This window comes from Nannospalax galili, unplaced genomic scaffold, assembly GCF_000622305.1.
Source record: "Nannospalax galili isolate Female #2095 unplaced genomic scaffold, S.galili_v1.0 scaffold730, whole genome shotgun sequence".
Classification (NCBI taxonomy): Eukaryota; Metazoa; Chordata; class Mammalia; order Rodentia; family Spalacidae; genus Nannospalax; species Nannospalax galili.
Window position 1 is genome coordinate 446,675 of NW_008328000.1, and position 20,113 is coordinate 466,787.

Genomic DNA, 20,113 nt, shown 5'->3' on the forward strand with positions numbered 1-20,113 from the left:
GAGAGAGAGAGAGAGAGAGAGAGAGAGAGAGAGAGAGAGAGAGATATCTTTGGCCTGGGCATGATAGTGCACACCTTTAATCCCAGCAGTTGGGAAACAAATCTCTGTGAGTTCAAGCCCAACCTGGTCTATATAACAAGTTCCAGGCCAGTTAGGGCAACAGGGAAACCCTGTCTCAAACACACACACATACACATACACACATATACACACACACATACACACATACACATACACCTACACACACATACACCTACACACACACACACACACACCACCCTCACCAAAACAAACAAAATTTAACAAAACACACACACACGAGAGAAAGATCTTTAATAGGGGCTAGTCAGTTGTTCCCAAGACAATTTATAAGAAATGCCAAAGACTAAGCCTGAATGACTTCAACGTTTGTTATCTCAAGTCTGGAGGCTAGAAGTTCAAATCATGTGTTTGCTGAGTCTATCAGTTCTGACCTCTCTCTCTGGCTTGTAGATAGCCGTTCCTGCCTGTGCCTTTACTTAGCCTCACCTCTTAAAGGTTCTGCCACCCCCCATGTCACCAAACTGAAGACTAAGACCTGGAGACAAACCATAGCCAAACAACAGTGTGAAACAAAGCATGAATCGAGACCCTGCTCCCTAAATTTCTCCTCAGTGTAGATGGAGCATTGGAATTAAATTACCAAGCAAAATTGATGGGGGCTGGCAGGTGGTGGGGTGATGCTTGTAAAGACTTCTTGTCTTGTAGATGAGAAGAGCTCCAGTGACACACACCTAGTGAGAGTGCTTCAACTGTTGCAAGCATGTGGTGTAGACAGAGACCCCAGACTCACCACCCTTTTCATTTATAAATCAGGACATACCCTTTTGTGCACCTGAGGGTGGATCACCATATGCTTGGTGATACTGCTAGGAGCTCACTGCAGGGCACTCTGCTCCATAGCCTTGGGCTGTGAGTAGGTGAACCCAGGAGCTCATTTCCTAATGTGTCCTGTGTTGTGCTCAGGAACTCTTTAGGCATCAGAGAATACATGTACTCCTGCCTGACACAGAAATAAAATCCAGATTGGAAGGCAACAGCTGTCAAGGAGGCTACAGAACCAGCTGTCCATCTATTTGACAAATATCTGAGATAATCAATTTAAAAGGAGGGAAGGCTCTTTTTGTTCATGGTTTTAGAGGCTTTGGTCTGTGGTTAGTTTGGTCTGTTATTTGAGCCTGTGATGAGGCAGAATATCATGGTGGGAGCATATGGTTGATGAATCTATGCATTTTATGGTGACTAAGGGGACAGGGGAAAGAGAGAGAGAGAGAGAGAGAGAGAGAGAGAGAGAGAGAGAGAGAGAAGTATCTCAACATCCTCTTCAGTGTCATCCCCAGTGACATGTCTTCTAGGCTCTACTTACCAAAGGTTTCACCACGTGGGTTTGTGGGGACATGTAGGATCTAGACCCTGACAGAGGCCACATTCTGATGCTGTCTGCTTCCATACTTGGTGTGAAGGTTGGGGCGCTGTGGCCTTTCCCATCAGTGCTGTTTTGACATCTCCTCAGTCCTGAGCAACAGCCAGAAGCTTGTGGAACTGGATCTGAGTGACAATGCCCTGGGGGACTTTGGAGTCAGACTTCTCTGTGTGGGGCTGAAGCACCTGTTCTGCAACCTACAGAAGCTCTGGTGAGTCCGACCTGCTTCCCCAGGAGGCTCTGTTGATGGGTCCCTTTTAGAAGCTCTGACTTCAGTGATGCACATGGAGCTAGCAGCTAGCATGTAAATATGAGAATGTGCTCAGTGGCCTGTGTTCTCTGCTGATTTGCCAGTCATTTAGTCACCCAGTGATTGCTATGGGGAAAGCCATATCATATGTGAAGTATGGCAATGGTGTGTGTGTGTGTGTGTGTGTCCCATGTATGTGTATTTATGTGTGTGTCTGTGTGCCTGTGTGGGTATGTACATGTGTGTGTATCTGTGTGTTATAAACAATCAAATAAGTGAAGCCAGCCTTTAAAGTACCTGAGAAAATAAAACCACTGCAATGTACCACTGTAGAAGAATCTAAGACTTCATGATAAGTCCTCAGTTCTCACACTAAATAGAAAAAGTTGTTCTAAAGCAATGGAGACACTTCACTAAATGCTTCTGGAGACCTGAATTCTTGAAAAACAAGAGGTCACTTGAGGGCTAGGGATGTAGTTGATTTGCCTAGATTGCATAAGGCCCTGGGTTTGATCCCCAGCACCGCATTAAACCAGATGTGGTGGCAGAAGGATCATAACTTCAAGGTCATCCTTGGGTACAAAGCAAGTTGCAGTTAGCCTGGGCTACATAAGACCCTGTGTCAAAAAAAAGGGAAAGAAAAAGAAAGAAAGCATTTGATAATGATGGGACCAATTAATAATTCATTACTATGTTTTTCCAATTTTGAAGTTTTGCTTTAATTAATATAACTTACCGGCCTCATGTAGATAATGACAACCGTATTATCACAGTTCTAGTTTTTAGACAACATTTTGTGTCATTAGTGATAAGAAGTGTACATTTATTGTCAACATAAGTGATACAATAAGCTCTAGGATGCCTTCACTGAAACTTCCTCAGAAGCATCATTCCCATTCAACCTTGAATTTCTAAAAAAATTCCAGAAATTAGTTAACTAATAGTGGGTAGAGTAGAAAAGCCTGTGGCATGTTTTCTTGCTTTGTATGTAATCCACAGACTGAACAAATTCAAACACTCCAAAGATACCCATGCCCAGTGTAGATTTGCCACAATGTAGATTTACCACAGAGACTTATCATGTGAACTGCCTTCACTTTACACACCCTTTTTCCTCTTTCCCACCACTATCCATCATTGAAAGCTGCAGAGTAAAAATCTTAAGCATTAACACTCTCAAAAGGTTTGGTCATGACAAATGTGGTAACTAAGTCATAACCCTTAACCCCCCCAACTGGGACTTCTCCCATCAGCTCTCATTTGCCTGGGCAGCTTGGACTTCTAACAGCACTGAAGTGAATGGAGACTAAAGGTTAGTCACCCCATAATTTGTGACCCTTCTCAGTTGTGGAGAAACATCTTGGCAAACTGAGAAGTGTTTGCTTCTCCAACAGTAAATTATGCTTCAGCATAGTAAACTATTCTTTTCAAATAAGGGAGAGTAGAAGAAACCACTCTTCCAGACCCATGGTCTTGTGTTCTTGACTCTGCCTTGAGATACATTCCACACAGCTTTGCCACCCAGGCCCCAGAACAATTCATGTTGAAACACTATGTTGTCAAGGCTCCTGATGGTCTCCACTGTATCCTCTGCCCACTCCATGTGTACAAAGGCATAATCTTTCACAATGTCACATTCAATGACTGGGCCATACTCCACAACTTGGCCTGGAGCCCTTGGTTGGTACAGGTGGGACTGATGTTGTTCCTGTGTAACTTTGTTGAAGTTTTGCTCTTGTTCTTGCTGGCTCCCACAGATATTCACTCCATGCAGCTTTTAGTGGTGCAGGTTATGAATGGCATCGTCAGTGACCATCTTCTTCTCTATGTGCACAAAGCCATAGTTTTTAATGATGTCACATTCCAATACCTTCCCATATTGCTGGCAAAGTGAATGGATCTCTTGCTTTGTGGCCTCTCAGAGTAGATTTCCAGTGAACAGCTTCACCATCCTGACAAGAGCCTCTGGGTGGCGGCGGCGGTGGTGGTCCTGTGTCAGAGAGAGCCCTACAAAATGAAGAAGGCTGTTTGAGCCTTGGTGTGACTGGGGCTCATTACCATGGTTTTTATAGAACACAAACCCACAACGAACATAATAAATAAACACAAAAATAATAAAACTAGACAAGTGTTGGCAAAGAACTTGGACCACTGGAGCTTTGTGCCTCACTAGTGGGAATGTAAAGCAGCAGTCTCCACTGTGAGCAGCATGGTGACTCACACAACTGAGCACAGAAATGCATTTGAGCCAGCAATGTGCTTCTGTGTGTATATGCCAGGCACACAATTTTGCTAAGTTGCCCAGGGAAGCCTTTAGCTTGTGATTCTCTTGCCTTAGCTGGGATTGCAGGCCTGTGCCACCAGGCTGGCTAAAATTGTCCTCCTAAAAGTGATGGAGATAGTATATTTTATACATACATTAAAATATTTTTACATATATTTGTTTGTTGTATCTGTGTATATGCATGAGTGTGCCATGGAGTGTGTGCAGGTCAGAGGACAACTTGTGGGAGTTGGTTCTCTTCTTCCTCTATATGGGTTCTGGAAATTAAATTCAGGTTGTCAGGCTTGGCAGCAAGCACTTTTACCCACTGAACCTTCTCCTTAGCCTTTCTCTATATAATTTACTTCAATAAAAGTGAATGAAGCAAGTGGGGAATATGTTCTAGTGGAGGGATGGGCTTGCTTACTTGTTATTACACTAAACAGGGATGGGGATGAGAGTTGTGTGGTGCTGGAGTGCAAGGCTGAGGTGAGGGATGTAGCAGCAGGTACAGTCTCCTACCATATGGTGCAGAGTGCCTGAGAGACCTGATTGACTTTGTCCTCTCTGCATGAAAGGCTGGTCAGCTGCTGTCTCACATCGGCATGTTGTGAGGATCTTGCATCAGTCTTGAGCTCCAACCATTCCTTGACTAGACTGTACATTGGAGAAAATGCCTTGGGAGACTCAGGAGTTCAGGTTTTGTGTGAAAAAGTGAAGCAGCCACAGTGTAACCTGCAGAAACTGGGGTAAGTCTTTGTGTCTTAGTGATAAGTTAACCATTTCTTCTGAGATGGTGTATTCATAAAAGATGAATGGGGACCACTCTAGAAGAGGTAGCCCAGCTGGAGCTGAGGGTGAGAACATCAGTGGTGTAATTCAAAGTGGTTTGAAGCATTAAATCCATGTAACTCACAACTGGGATTATGCATTGACGATTCAAGTAGCCACAGGTTTAACCAATGGTGGATCAAAAATATTAGAAAAAACTGTGACTATACTGGAGCCATATGACGCTTCCCCTGTGTCATCATTCCTTAAACAGTACAATATAAAAGTTATTTTTATAGTGTAACAGCTTACATTGTTTTAGGTATCATAAGTAATCTAGAGATAATTTAAAGGCCACAGGAGAATGTGAAGAGGTGATATGTAAACATTATGTCATTTTACTTAAGGGACTTGAACATCTGCAGATTTTGGTACCCGTTGGGGTGTCTTGGAGTCAGTTCCTTTAAGAACGCTGAGGATAGCTGTTTTACTGCTGATGAGGCAAGCTCTGCTGACTTTTAATGGTATAACTGGAGCTTTTCAGAGTTGGAAGAAACCTTAGAGGTTGTGCAGCCCAGTTTCCTCCACTGAGTGAAAAACTTGAAGAACCTGTTTCTAACATGTGAACACTTTGAGAATGCAAGTTACTCCTGCAAAGCTATCCTCTGCACTGTATTCTTATCCCCATGCAGCAGCTTCCAGCTTCCAGTGCCAGTGCTCTACGCAGGAGTGCTAATCTCCAGATCCAGGAGAGAAAACCCATACTTACGTGGCACAGATGTCTCTAAATCCTCAGCTGGACTGTATCTCAGCATTACCACAGTCTAGTCATGCTTTCTCAGGTAACAGCTAACTTGAAACCCAGCATGCAGACCTGCATATCCTGTGGCAGGCACTCTGCTTTTAGTGTGTGATTTCCTTATGTTTTAGCAGTTGCATCCATCTTACAATTTATTTTTTGAGACAGGGTCTCACTGTGCAGCCCTGACTGGCCTAGAACTCATCATGTGGACCCAACTGGCCTTGAACTCTTAGAGAGTCACCTGTCTCTGTCTCACGAGTGCTGAGATTAAACATGTGTATCACCATACCTTGAAGTCTTTTAATTTTTAAAAACATTTATTTATTTATTAATTTATATGTGCATGTGTATATACCACTGTGCATATGTGGAGGTTGAGGACAACTTGTGGAGTTGGTTCTTTCCTTCCACCTTTATGTGGGTTTCAGGGATTGAACTCAGGTTGTCATGCTTGGCGTCAAGCACATTTACCTGCTGAGCCATCTCACTAGCCCCCATATTAGGCTTTTGAGGTAGGAATTCTGCAGCAAGTGAAAATACAGAATCCCAACCAGTGGCCAATGCACTAGCTCTTCCATGGTCTTTGCATGAATTAGCTCAATTGACCTCAGAAAAATGGAACAAAGTTGTTATCAATGCCTGTAAGTGAAGGTATAAAAATGAGATTAGTGTGCCCTCACATGGTTATATCTGCAATTACACTCTCTGCAGGACTTCAGCATTCTCTCTTCACCTTACCCTCCTCTTAAATCAGCTAGGTATGCTTGAATGTTGGTTCTGTCAATATTTGCTATAAGTGAAAAAAGCAAACGGTATATGACTTTGTTCACATTACTGATATACATGGCAACTAGGTAAGCATTTAAAATACAGTATAGCAGGATGATGCTGGAGAGGTGGTATTGGTAGAGAGCTTGCTTAGCATGCATAGTATCTTGGTTTCTATCCCCACTATGGAGCAAACTGGGTATAGTGATGCATGCCTGTAAACCTAGTACTTGGAGGGTGGAGGAAGGGGGATCAGAAGTTTAAGGTCACCCTCAGTCACATTGTGAGTTTGAGGCCACCTTGGGTTACATGAGACCCTGTCTCAAGAAAACCCTCACATGCACCAAGATGGATTTCTTCGTAAGGAGTAATCAATTTTTCCATAATTAACAAGCAACTTTAGTCATAAACTCTGTTGCCCCATAGCTTCTGGAGTATTCTTACCTTTTCTATTTGAAGACCATTTCTAGTCCTTGGGTATGTTCTGGTCTTTGCTGGAAGTCTTTCAGTCTTTTCTCTGTGCTGTTTGCAGAGGAGCTTTTGGCTGTTCTTTTCCAGAGAGGAGAGCTCAGCAGTCTCTGGCTTTGCTTTGTTGGTCCCTCCTCTTTCCCCCTTCCATCCTGCTCATTCTGTCATCTTCATTTGGATTTGCCCTGGGAGAGGAGAACGGCAAGAGGATCGAGCTTGCTCTTTTCTGTGGTCATCATTCATACACACTGTCTGAATGAATTCACATCGTTTCTATTTTCCATGATTCTTAGATAACAGAGAGTGAGGAAAAAAAAAACACTGCTTCGAAGAACTCAGGTTAAGAATCATGGTCACAGGAAATACTGCTGTCAAGACTTAGTTGATGATGTCACGTATGTACTTCTAAGCAGGACAGACACAACCGTAGGTTTTAGAACTACATGGTCTTTCTGGGTGTTTTCTTTTCTTGTCACTGTAACACACCTTGCTTGGCCCATGTGCTTCCTGACCCTGTCCCTTCTCTTGCTGCATCACTGTGAGTCACACTGAGTGACTAGAAGTTATAACCCTAAGTCTTCATCCGTTCTCTGCCACACACCTGCTTTCTGACTTTAGGGAAACATAAGCTTTCATGACCTCCAATTTCTAATCTGTGAAAGGTATATGGTAGTTATGGTTACACTGCTACTTAGCCAGGGTGGTACTAGAATCAAGAGGGGTCTCTGCGGTGTCAAGGGATTATTAGTCAGGGGATTCAGGGGGTGTTTCTAGGAGAGTTGGTGTGTGTGGGGCATCCATTGCCAGAGGGACTAATCCTAGCAGAGCATCTGCTGAGACCATAATTCATTTCTCCTGTGGGATTCAGAGACAGGCAGCCATGCTCCCCTCAGATTATATCCACAATGCTGGCTTCTGACTTTTAAGTTAGAAGATATAGCTCAAGGCTGCTGTGCAATGTCTGGGAAAAGCTGTATGCTGAATGTTCCCTCTGTTCTTCCTACAGCTTGGTGAATTCTGGCCTTACCTCACTTTGTTGCTCAGCTCTGTCCTCTGCAATAAGAACCAACCAGAACCTTACACACCTTTACTTACGAGGCAACACTATTGGAGATGTGGGGATCAAGCTCCTCTGTGAGGGACTCCTGTACCCAGGCTGCAAGCTACAGATGCTGGAGTGAGTCCCTGTGTTGATGGGAATATGTGGTGGCAAAGCAAATCTTGGTGAGAACTGACCATGGGGAAATATGTGTCTGAGGGGTGACAAGTCTTCCTGGGGCTCAGTACAGAATTGTGGGACTGCCAGGACTTTGTCTAGCCAGTATAAAGCTTAAAAGTTGGGTTTTTAAAAAAGTATTCTTGCCACCACAAAAACCAAATGGATATGGCATGACACTGGTATTTTGTGGAAATTTGGGGGAAGACATAGTATTAAAAAATCAATTAGTAAACTTCTGTTACTACTTTTGTCTGTATAATCCAGAGCACTTGGGAAAGACACAGGTAAAGAATAGAGGAAAACTACATTGATGTATAAAGCTGCTTCTAGCCAGTCGGTCCTTTTAATGCAAGTGAACCAGCACAGGCTAAGGTCTTGGAGATCTGGAGACCTGGATGGCTGGGACACTTTTTTAAACATCATTCCTTTTCTTACAGACTAGACAACTGTAGCCTTACCTCACACTGCTGCTGGGATCTCTCCACAGTTCTGACCTCCAACCAGAGTCTTAGGAAGCTGAGCCTAGGCAACAATGATCTCGGCGATTTGGGGGTGGTGATGCTCTGTGAGGTCCTGAAACAGCAGAGCTGCCTCCTCCAGAGCCTACAGTGAGTATGCTCTGCAGATGGAGAGTCTTTTCATACCCAATTAAATCTTGAGTGGTCTAAATATCTGAGGTACCTAGAACAGAATGAGCAAGGACTAGGAGAAGATTCATCTTTAGACATAGCCAGAGCAGATAGATAACAAGTGGTCATAGAAGCTACCATGAGCTTGTAGTTCTCAGAACAGGAGGTCACTGGAAAGGACAACACTGGGGATACTGATTGAGCCCTAAGGGACCTTCAGGACCAAGTGAGAGGCCCAGGCTCGAAATAGCCTGGAGAATCTTGGATACAGTCAGTCTGTTTTAGCTTGTGGTAATAAAAGCCTTAGACCATGTACTGTAAACAACAGGAATTTTTCTGCCCCCATAGCTCTAGAAGCCCAAAAGTCCAGAATCAAGGCTTCAGCTGATACAAAGGGTCTGCCTCTTCAGTTGCAGAGAGGGCTGCTATCTCACTGTGTTCTCATACTCATGCAGGCAAAGATGGAGAGAGAATATACTCTGTTATAAAGGGCCCTCATCTCATTAGAAGGCCCCACTTTTATGACTTCATCCAACTGTAATCACCTCCTGATTGCCTCATCTCCGTATATCATCACATTAGGCAATAGAACTTCAATCTAAACATGAAGCCCATAGCACGATCAAATGATGCAGGACAAGTGATTCAGTTCCTTAGTTAACTTCCAAGGGGAACTTTAATAAAGAGGAGGAATTCAGTACTTGAACTGGGTACAGTAGCTCCTACCAGCAATTCTAGCATGCAGGAAGTGGAGCCAGAAGGATTTCTAACTTGAGAACAGCCTCATTGCATAAAAAAGTATGAAGACTACTTGAGAGGCCACCAGAAAGTGCAAAGTGTAGATTTATGGGTGATCTTGATTAAGTGAACATTTTGCAAACATATTTCTAAGACAATTGAAAAAATGTAAACATAGACTGGACATTTATATTAAGGTATGAGAGGACATTGTAGTTTTGTTACTCACTGGGTGTCACACAGTGAAATAATTATAACTACATGAAATCAAGTCAGCTGCTGAAGTAGGTGTCGGAGGCCAGTAGATGAAGCATAGTTGGCCATGAACTACTTCAACTGTTGAACCTGAGAATGGACACTTGGGGATTCATTGTACTTTTCTTTCTACTTTCATACATGTTTGAAATTTCTAAACATGAAGAATAAAAATATAATAATCTGGGTGCACACCCTGATAGCCCCAGCTTCTCAGGAGGCTAAGGTAGGAGGATTGCTTGAGTCTAGGAGTTTGAGGCCACTTTGGTCAATACAATGAGGCTTCTTAAAAAAATGGACAACGGGGAGAGAGAATCTTAATGCATCTCTCAACCCTCATCAGTGAAGCTCCCTCATGCAACAGAGGGCCATGAACACAAAAGGACACAAATTGTCAAAGTGTAGAGAATAAGTCTGCAGAGTGTGGGTCCTTGGATAGGACATCTATATTAAACTCCATTCACCCATGGCTCAGGGACTATTGTGGAAGAGGGGGCAGAAAGATTGCAAGAGCCAGGGAGGAGGTGCATGACTATGTGGAAATAGAGTCCTATAGGCTCTTGGGACCCAGTAATGGTGTCAGCATGCACAAGACCCATGCAAACTCAAGCAGACAGAAACCTAATATATAACAATGGAAATGGGCAGCAGGGCCCAATCTTAGCTGAAGAGCTATTGGCAGCTGATTACTGCTGGGTGAGGAAGAGCTAATCTTCTTAAAGGGAGGGACTCTAGATAAGCTGCCTAGACCCCAGTGGATGAACTTGCACCAAGGGACATCTGGGGACACTAAGTTGACTAAATAGGCCTTAACACTGACAGAATACATGAAATCCAGTGGGGGGAGCTGTAGGGGAGTACACATGGGGAAGGGGTATAAAGATGATTAAGATGTTCTGTATGAAATGCACAAAAATTCAATAAAAATTTACAGAAAAATGGAAAAACACATTATATGTGACGCTCAGCATCTCAGAACATAGAGATGTGTGAGATTAAGGGCAGTGGGATGAGATTGTGTGTGTGTGTGTGTGTGTGTGTGTGTGTACCTTTGAGACAGTGCTCTTTTTTATTTTGTAAAATATTTTATGTGTATGAGTATATTGCCTGCATGTATGTGAGTGCACCTGTGTTGTGCAATGCTGTGGAGGTCAGATTCCCCTGGAACTGGAGTTAAGGATGGTTCGTAGCTGCCATGTGGGTGCTGGGAATCGAACCTGGGTCCTGTGCAAGAGCAGTCAGTGTTCTTAACCACTGAGCCATCTCTCCAGCCCTGAGACAGTTATCTTAAATTGCCCAAGCTGGCCTGGCCTCAGACTTGCTATGTAGCCCAAGCTGTCCTTGAACTCATGGCAATCCTCCTGCTTTAGCCGCCTGAGTGCTGAGATTATAGGTCTATACCACTACACCCACTGAGCTGACATTTTTTTTTGGTCTTTTTTGAGACAGGGTCTCCTTGTAGCCCCAGCTGTCCAGGAACTCATGATGTAGACCAGGCTGGCCTTGAACTCACAAAGATCCGCCTGCCTCTGCCTCCCGAGTGCTGGGATTAAAGGTGTGCGCCACCATGAGCTGACATTTTTAAGGCCCAATACTCAAGTTTTCTGAAGAGTTTAACACAAAGCTTTCTCTTTGCTTTTACAGGTTGTGTGACATGTACTTCAATTATGAGACAAAATGTGCCTTAGAAGTGCTTCAAGAAGAAAAGCCAGAGCTGACCATTGTATTTGAGCCTTCTTGGTAGCTTGGCAACAGGGCTGCCAGATGCCAGGGTCACTGCCCCATTGCTGCTGTGCACACAGGTGGAGAGAACCCACCTCTACCATCAGAACCAGAGCCAGTCTCTTCCAGTCCAGGGCCTGGAGCCCAAGCAAGTCTTTCCCCAGTGAAGACACTGGTAATGTGAAACCTGCAGAGGCACAGCTCTTATCACAGCCTCAGCCGAGAGGGTGTTCCCTCTTGACTTCATGAGATCAACTCCTAGAAAACATAGTTTTTGTCTTTTCCCTCTCTTGTGCAAACATTCCTTGACCTACCTTTCTTCTTCTGTTTGTTTTGTCTATATTTGCTCATATTACCATCCCTCCGTTTCTATTAATTGACCATAACACACAACTAGTTGGCTGTATGTTATATTGCAAGTTTGTGGAAGCTACTTATTTATTTTTAATTTTTATAACATTTTTATTTTTTAATTGAAAATAATCCATGCTTAGGTGAGTTACCTGAAAATTCAGATATGTATAAAACCTTTTTAAAACAATTTATTGATTTAAATTGTTTCCTTAATTAAAAAATATAGAATTCTTTTAAATTATTTATTCAAACTACTAAAATACATTTCCTTACACATTTAAAATATCTCTTTGCAAAAATGATTTAACTGTGGTTAGTGGGGAAAAAAATCACCTTCTCTTTGTGGGGGAAATTTCATTACCCAGATTCTGGAGGAAGAATTTCAGCTCTTCTAGCACAGAAGTTAACATCACACAGTGGAGGCTTTAGAGAAGTGGGAGCCCACACTCTCAACTAGAAGTATTAGGTAGAAAATGCATCTTGCCTGTGGTTGATAAAAACTTATCTTACGTTTATCCAGTTTGAAGAGCAGTTCCCCTAGCAAGCTACACATAGCGCTAAGTCATGAATTAATTTCTTCTGTACACAGGAACAACTTTTGAAGCACACAGTATTACTCAGGATGGGAATATTGCTTCCTCTGTCTGATGGTCACCTCCAGACCATTGCTATGAAAGTGTGACTGGTAAACTGTTAATGTGAGGAGGCTATTCAAGGGTGAGGCAATTATGCCACTTCTCTTTTTAGAAAACTGACTTTTTTTTTTTTTTTTTTTTTTTTTATTTTTGAGACGGGGCCCCCTTGTACCCCCAGCTGTCCTGGAACTCACTAGACTAGGCTGGCCTTGAACTCACAGAGATCCACCTGCCTCTGCCTCCCAAATGCTGGGACTACAGGTGTGTGTCACCACGCCCGATGAAAACTGACTTTTTAAAAATTCATAAGCTTATTTTTTTCTTAAACTTCTGATACTCCTTCTATTTCCCCAGTCCTGGGATTATAAACATTTGCCACCATGCCTGGTTTATGTGGCACTGGAGATTTGTGTTAGGCAAGTACTCAACCAATTGAGCTAAATCCCCCTAATAAGCCCAACTTGATAAAGAAAACTATGTGGTTTATAATTCAGTGAAAACTCTTTGCTTGCTTTGGAATATACGTGTGTGTGTGTGTGTGTGTGTGTGTGTGTGTATGTGTTAATAGTGATTGAACTCAGGGTTTCACAGGCAAACACTCTAGTACTAAGTTATACCTCAGTTCAAGTCTAAGACTTTTCAGTAACATTTATCTATACATTTTCTTTCTACATGATGGTAAAGTGAACTGTGGTGGATTCCTTGCTGGAATCTACCCAAGTTTGACATGCTGAGTAAATAATGTAATTGAAACCACATGAATGGAACCAGACTATGCTATGCTAAGTGAAATAATCTAGGTGTAGGAAGAGAAATAGTGCATCTTCTTAGTGTAGAAATGAAGAAAAGTTGATTTTTATTAAGTTGGGAGTAGAGTAGAGGTCCCTAGAGGCTAGGTAGGGGAAGAGGTAAGGGGAACAGAGAGAAGACGGCTAAGAGATCTCATGATCATCATAGCTTTACCCTCAGGCAATTTATAAAAGGAAGAGCGTTGGCTTACTGAGGGTTAGAGCCCATAATGGCAGGGGAGGCATGGAAGCAGAGGAGGCCAGAGCAGAAAGATGAGTGATCACAGCTTCAAGCAAACACAGGAAGAAGAGAGCAACTGGAAATCCAGCAAAGCTTAAGAACTCTCAAGGCCAGCCCCCAGTGATGTGTTTCCCCTAGCAAGTCTCTAAATCTCCCAAAACAGTGCCACTAACTGGGGACAAAGTATCCAAATACTTGGAGCCTATGGGGGACATTCTTATTCAAACCCCCACAATTATGTACCAGTTTGCTATATATCAACATGTTTTAACTTAATTGGCTGCAGGCCTGGCTTACTTGGCTCTGCAGGTGAGAGTTCCCAGCTGTGGTCTCCCCAGCATATTCAGACTTACAGCTGATGGACTTCTTGGTGAGTCATGGGATCTGAGAGGATTGCTAACTGGAGCTGCCAGGAGTCTTAGAAATTTGTCTAGGGAGATCTAGAGAATCTTATACTATATTCTAGTGACCAAGCAAATCACTAAGCCTAGCCCTCACAGAATGAAGAGAATTTGGGACTGTCAAATTAGCACATCTATTTTGGGAAAAAGTTCTCAACACTCTCAAATGTGTCCTAGGATTAGATCATATCATTATATTGCTTTATGCACTGATTACCTTTCTTTGTAATTCATGCCATCCTGATTTTATTGACATGTCTTGGATTTATGTCACTGTTTAGGAATTCTTCTACATTACTCTGGGATATAAAGAGTGGTGAGCTGCTGTACAGTCACAGCTCTATGGAAGTCCATTGGAAGAAAACACTTTGTTGTTTTAGGAATTGCAACAGTCATTATTGTTCACATTTCTTAAATTCTTCACCTCTGTGACTTGTACTTCAGTTCTGATGTTACTGTGAAAAACACTTTCTTAATTTTCCTCTTTTCTTAATTTTTGTGCATTTATTGTTATTAACTAGGCTTGGTTATATTAATGTTTGGCAACTCATCAAGGCAACAGAATAGAAACAAAAGGCTACGTATAAATGAATCTTCAACATGAAAAACAAATGCAAGAGTCTGGGGCGATAGCTCAGTGGTTAAGAGCACTTGCTGCTCTTGCAGAGGACCTGGGTTCAGTTCTTAGTACCCACCCACCCACATGGTGGCTTACAATTGGCTGTAACTCCAGCTCTAGGGGATCCAACACCCTCTTCTGGCTCTCATGAGTACCTGTAACTTGCATGCACATACCCATCCCCCCACATATATACATAATTTAAAATAAAATAAAAAATTTAAAAAGTGTCTAATTAACTGGGTGTGGTGGTATACACGTTTAATCCCAATACTTGGGAGGCAAAGAGAGGTGAATCTCTGTGAGTGTGAGACCAGCCCAGTTTACATAGGAGTTCCAGGCTAGTCAGGGCTACATAGTAAGATCCTGTCTCAAAAACAAAAACAAGGGCTAGAGAGATGTCTTAGTGGTTAAGAGCACTGGCTACTCTTGCAGAGGACCAATATTTGATTTCCAGAACCCACATGGCATCTAACAACTGTCTATAACTCCAGTTTCAGGGGATTTGACAACCTCTTCTGACTTCCAGGGTATTGTGAGGCATGGGTACACTTACATGCAGGCAACACATTCACATGCATAAAATAAAAATAATAAATAAAATATTTAAAAACAAAACAACAACAAAACAAAAAATGGTCTAATTAAAAAAAAAAAGACTAAATGCTAATACAAGGTGCTGGCAGTGGTTCCAGTTCACTGAAGGAGGCAGTTGGTAGCATGTTTGTGCAAATTTCAGCTCCTTTGGCTGCTGGATATTTTAATGATAACTAGAGAGAGAAATCTTTAAATGATTGATTCTTACATGAAAAGGGAAATTATAAAAATGGGCACACTGTAAGGATTGGTACTATACATATTGGTGTACATTAGTACACTTTGCGTTTTGCCTGTGTCATGGAAATCTTTTAGCTATAGTAATTACCTTGACCATTTCTTGTGTGTGGTTCTGGGGACCAAAGCCAGGTCCAGGCTAGGTAAGAACCCTACCACTGAGCTAAACATCTTCAACCCAAATTTGTTATTTGAAGTTTTATTGTCCTTAACATTAATTGTATTTGCCACTTGTATTCTCCGCTGGAATATGCCCTTCTCCAAGGTGAGAGGTTATGCTAGATTTGTTTTGACCCATGGATTCTAACAGGCAGTCTTTTAGGTCCACAGTAGAAAGATTTGCAGTAGTTTTCAGTAAGTGGTTGGAAAAATTTCTATATAAGGAAGCTTGAACTACTGGAAGAAGAAGACCATCTACGGTTACAAAAAGGGTGCTGCTTACTTTATTCTTGTGATATTAAAAAACATTTTAAATTTACGGAGATTTCATTCCATGGAGAACAGATATTTATCACAAGTGAGATAAGATTGTTTCAAGTTCATACTGTACACATTTTGGAATGACTACAAAGGAAGAAGGAAGCTTAAAAGAGACAGATGGGAGAAAATAAGAAGAAAGAGGAAGAAGATAAAAAGGAAAGAATCAGGAAACTAGAAATTAAATAATCTAGCCAATATGAACACCAAATCATTTAAACAGTTCTTGAAGAGGTATGGCCTCATGCTTTTTGAATTGACCTTCCTTGTAGATTTGGGCTGTTTGGCTCTTTGGCCACTTGGAAGGTCAAGTATTTTTGGATGGGGAAGGGTTTTGAAGCTTTCAAATCTCTCAAAGAACATATTGTCCAAGCACTTTCTACAGTACTAGGAATTGAACTCAGGACCTTGCACATGCCAGGCAAGTGTTCTACTGTTGAGCTACCTTCCTACCCCCAGAATCCTTGCCCAAGGTTCTGCAATTCATGGGGCTTTCCCCAGGTTAGACTTCACCTTCCACAGAGCCTCCCAATCCTTGCCAGAAATCTTTTGAGAGCCCCCTTCACATCTTTATTCCTCAGGGTATAGATGAAAGGATTGAGGGTGGGAGTGATTATTGAATAGAAGAGTGAGATAAACTTGCCCTGCTCTTGGGAGTAGCTGGACGGGGGCTGCAGGTACATGTAGATGGCAGGTAGGTAGAAGAGGGAGACCACCAGCAGGTGGGAAGAACAAGTCCCAAAGGCCTTGTGCCGACCCCTGGAGGACTGGATCCTGAACACAGCCCGAGCAATGAAGCCGTAGGAGAGGAGGATGAGAGCCAGGGGGACTAGAACGAAGAAGGCTACCAGCACAGCCAGTGTAGCATCATTCACCACAGTGTCAGCACATGACAGCTTGATCATGGCTGGTACCTCACAGAAGAAATTGTTCAGCACCTGCCTCCCACAGAAAGGTAACTGCACCGTCAAGACAACCTGAACCAGGGAGTTGCCAAAGCCGCTGAGCCAGGCCACAGCCACAAGCCGCTGGCAGAGTGAGCGATGCATGATGATGGCATACCGGAGTGGTTCACAGATGGCCACGTAGCGGTCCAGGGCCATGGCAGCCAAGACAATGCACTCGGTGCAGCCCAGCCAGTGGAAAATGGCATACTGCACTGTGCAGCCACAGTAACTGATGGTCTTCTGGGAACTGCCCATGTTGACCAGCATCTGTGGGACAGTGGTGGTGGTATAGCAGAGGTCCAAGAAGGACAGGTGGCTGAGGAAGATGTACATGGGGCTCTGGAGCTGAGGATCTAGCCAGGACACCAGGATGATGGAGATGTTTCCCAGCATGGCTAAAATGTAGGACAGTAGAAGGACTACAAAGAGAGGGAGCTCTAGCCATGGCCTGTCAGAAATGCCCAGGAGGATGAAGTCCTTTGGGGAGTCCCCCAAGGAACTTTGGTTGTCACTTCTCATGTTGAGGCATCTTCTGGCAGCTGTGATGAGTCAAGAGAGTTCCAGTGAATAACTGTAAATAGAAAGACTAATCAGTTTCACATTCTGTGTCTTCTCAGTCTCTCACTCTGACCTTAAGCCAGTCAGTCTTTCTAAACTTCAACTCCTGCATTTGTTAAAATGAAGGAGGGTACTTGCTTCAATCACAGATCTTGGAGAAGATAAAGGGGCTTCATTTGATAGCCTTCCTTATTAATGTGGGCTTCGTTTGAATTTGTTCATGCCCATCATGGCTTCCAGTGTCACTGCAATTTTGACTTCTCTTTACAAACACAGTGATTGAGAAGTGCCTATTTTCTTAGACTTTTTCATTTTGTCTTTCGGAGATATTGGCAAAGGAAGGGAGGGACATGAAATAAAGCAGGAAGAAGGACTTTGTAAGCAGCCAGGGACTTTCTTGATATGACCACGGCCTACTTACCTCTGATGGCTGACACCAGACTCAGTCACCTTGACGAGGTGTCCCAGGCTTTCAGGACCACAGCAAGCTCTTGCCCTAGGGACTGCTCATACTAGAATCTCTGTCACTCACTTTGGCAGTAAAAATAACAAGGTTCCAGGCTCTCTGAGAACCTGGAGTAGCCAAGAAATATGATACTCCAGCTCCTGACTTGTTCTTGATCTCTCATGAGGCCCTAGAGTATACAATTGTGCACGAGAAGAAAGCCATGGAGTTGTTCGATGAAAGATCAGATGGCCCTAGAGTGTTAATATTTGTCTCATACTTAGAGTGACATTTAAATTCAGGTACAACATTGTCAAGCAGGAATCATCTCCTAGAGATAGATACCACAACCAGCTTGATTTCTGGGTGCCACAGGTAGCATGAAACACATGAGCTGCCATCGCTGACTCACAGAATTGAGGCAGGAGATGGTAGGAAGTTAGGGTTAGGGATTGGCCCCAGTTAAGACTCCAACTACCTGGAGACCCCAACAACTGGACGAACACCCCGATGACAATTGCAGATGCTCCATGGGTCAAAGCCCCTCTGCTTGATGACCTTTAGATAACTATCCTAGTTCATGATGGGGCTCCAGTGCTGAGAAAATATCTGTCATCTTCTATAACTGAGGGAAGACAAGCCACCTTTTACCCCATATCCACTATTGTTTTCTTTGTTCTATAATCATTTGTAAGTGTTACTTAAATAGTATCTGCTCTTAGAACCCCTCCCACTTTGGGAGTTTCTTTTTTCTTCTAATAAACTGTTTGTTCAACCACTCAACTCTTAGTCTTAGAGTTTCATTCCCCATCATCCACAAGACACAATCCCAGGCTCACAGCACTTTGCAGCTGCAACTGTAGCCTGCTGTGTGCAATACTACAAAGTCACTCTGCAGAGCTCCAACTTCCTAGTCTTTCCCAAGTTCTGCACACTTTCAGGTTCATTATGGGGATGCAATGCTTCAGGATAAAACTGAAAATAAATCTGACATATAGGAGTTTACAGAGGATTCATTTTAATTCCTGATCTGGTAAAATTAATGGAGATCTCTGCAATTTAGATATTGCGATAAGCAATATACCTCCCCCAGCTAATATTTCTAAGAATTCTGCTATTTTAAAATAGCTCAAACCTTAAAGTTTCAACACATGAGCGCTAATTGTCTCTGCTCTGTATGTAGTTCCAAACTACATGCTCTTTGCCGTAATATTCTGAATATGTTTGTGAAACATTCAATTATTGCATTTTCTGCCATTATTCAATTAAAAATACTCAAAACTCAAAAGAATTAGCTTCAAGGAATAGGATTGATTCCTAATGAGCTCTGAACCTTTGTTTTCATCACAGTGAGCTACAATAGGGCATAGCACTTAAAAAAAAAAGACAGGGACTTCCTTGGGCTGCACAGCCTCCCATGTCCTTGTTCCAGCACCATCCCTGGGTAAGTCCAGCGTGCCCAGTGCACCTTGACTCCCCCAGCCTCTTTCACCCTCCCAGCTCCCCTGCTGAGTCTGTCCTCCTAGGCTGGGTATAGGCTCCTTTCTTGTCTGGGCATCCCAGACACTGGGGCCAACCTCTTGGTCCAGAGCCATCACTGCTTCCTGATCCTGTGCATCCAGACCAACCCAGTTCCTCCCTACTGTCCCTAGGAACCCTCTGGGCCTGGTCTCACCCTCATCACCCTTCCCTGGTGTGCTGGATAGCTTTAGTGTTAACTTGACACACCTGAGTTGTGGGAGCCTCAGTCGGGGAATTGCCTCTATTGGACTGGCCTGTGGCCATGTCTGAGGGGCATCTTCTGGATGAGTGATGTGGGAGGGCCCAGCCCACTGTGGGTGGTGCCACCCCTGGGCAGGTGGGCCTGTGTTGCATAAGAAAGCAGGCTGAGCAGGGGCCAGGAAAGCAAGCCAGTAAGCAGCATTCCTCCATGGCCTGTGCTCCAGCTCCTGCCTCCAGGTTCCTGCCCTGAGTTCTTACCTTGGGCTCCTGGATGAACTATGACCTGGGGTAAGTAAGCTAAATAAACCCTTTCCTCCCCAAGTTGGTAGTGGTCAGAGTATTTTGTCACAGCAATGAAGAACAAACTAAGACAGAAATTGGTACCAGAGAGTGGGATATTGCTGTGACAGACCTGACCTTGGTGTTTTTGGGAGGACTGTGGAAGTGCTTGGAACTTTGGGCTGGAAAAGTTATTGTGTGCTCAGAGTTTGTTTAATAGACATCTACCAAATATTCCACCCAAGCACCAAAGAATATATTTTCTATTCAGCACCCCATGGAAACTTCTCCAAGATCAACCACATACTGGGGCATGAAACAAACCAACAAATACAAAAAGATAGAAATAATTCCATGCATTTTATCGGACCACAATGTAATAAAGTTTAAAATCAACACTGGAAGAATCCCCAGTAATCATATTGTGCTGGATAGCTTTAGTGTCAACTTGACACACCTGGGTTGA

At 43.2% G+C, this 20,113-nt stretch overlaps 2 protein-coding genes and 1 pseudogene across 9 annotated transcripts in view; 1 reads left to right on the forward strand and 2 right to left on the reverse strand.

Annotated features, from left to right (window-relative positions):
• Positions 1-12,449, forward strand: part of Nlrp3 (NLR family pyrin domain containing 3) — a 25,022-nt gene extending 12,573 nt beyond the window's left edge. For 5 of the 8 annotated variants that reach the window (XM_029567078.1, XM_029566990.1, XM_029567055.1 and 2 more), the window contains exons 7-11: positions 1,503-1,673; positions 4,554-4,724; positions 7,791-7,961; positions 8,441-8,611; positions 11,270-12,449. In XM_029567078.1, coding sequence (XP_029422938.1) covers positions 1,503-1,673; positions 4,554-4,724; positions 7,791-7,961; positions 8,441-8,611; positions 11,270-11,369 — 784 coding nt within the window. In that variant the 3' untranslated portion in view covers positions 11,370-12,449. Of the gene's footprint in view, positions 1-1,502; positions 1,674-4,553; positions 4,725-5,438; positions 5,589-7,790; positions 8,009-8,440; positions 8,612-11,269 lie in introns of those variants that run through there. The other 3 variants (XM_029567151.1, XM_029567106.1, XM_029567133.1) reach the window with 3 other exon arrangements.
• On the reverse strand, positions 3,118-3,663 carry LOC103740309 (annotated as a pseudogene).
• Positions 12,450-16,138: 3,689 nt separating the features above from the next.
• LOC103740047 (olfactory receptor 2B11) lies at positions 16,139-17,211 on the reverse strand. The gene has a single exon (XM_008840628.1). The coding sequence runs from the start codon at positions 17,160-17,162 to the stop codon at positions 16,206-16,208; it is 957 nt and encodes a 318-aa protein (XP_008838850.1). The 5' UTR covers positions 17,163-17,211; the 3' UTR covers positions 16,139-16,205.
• Between the last annotated feature and the right edge of the window lie 2,902 nt (positions 17,212-20,113).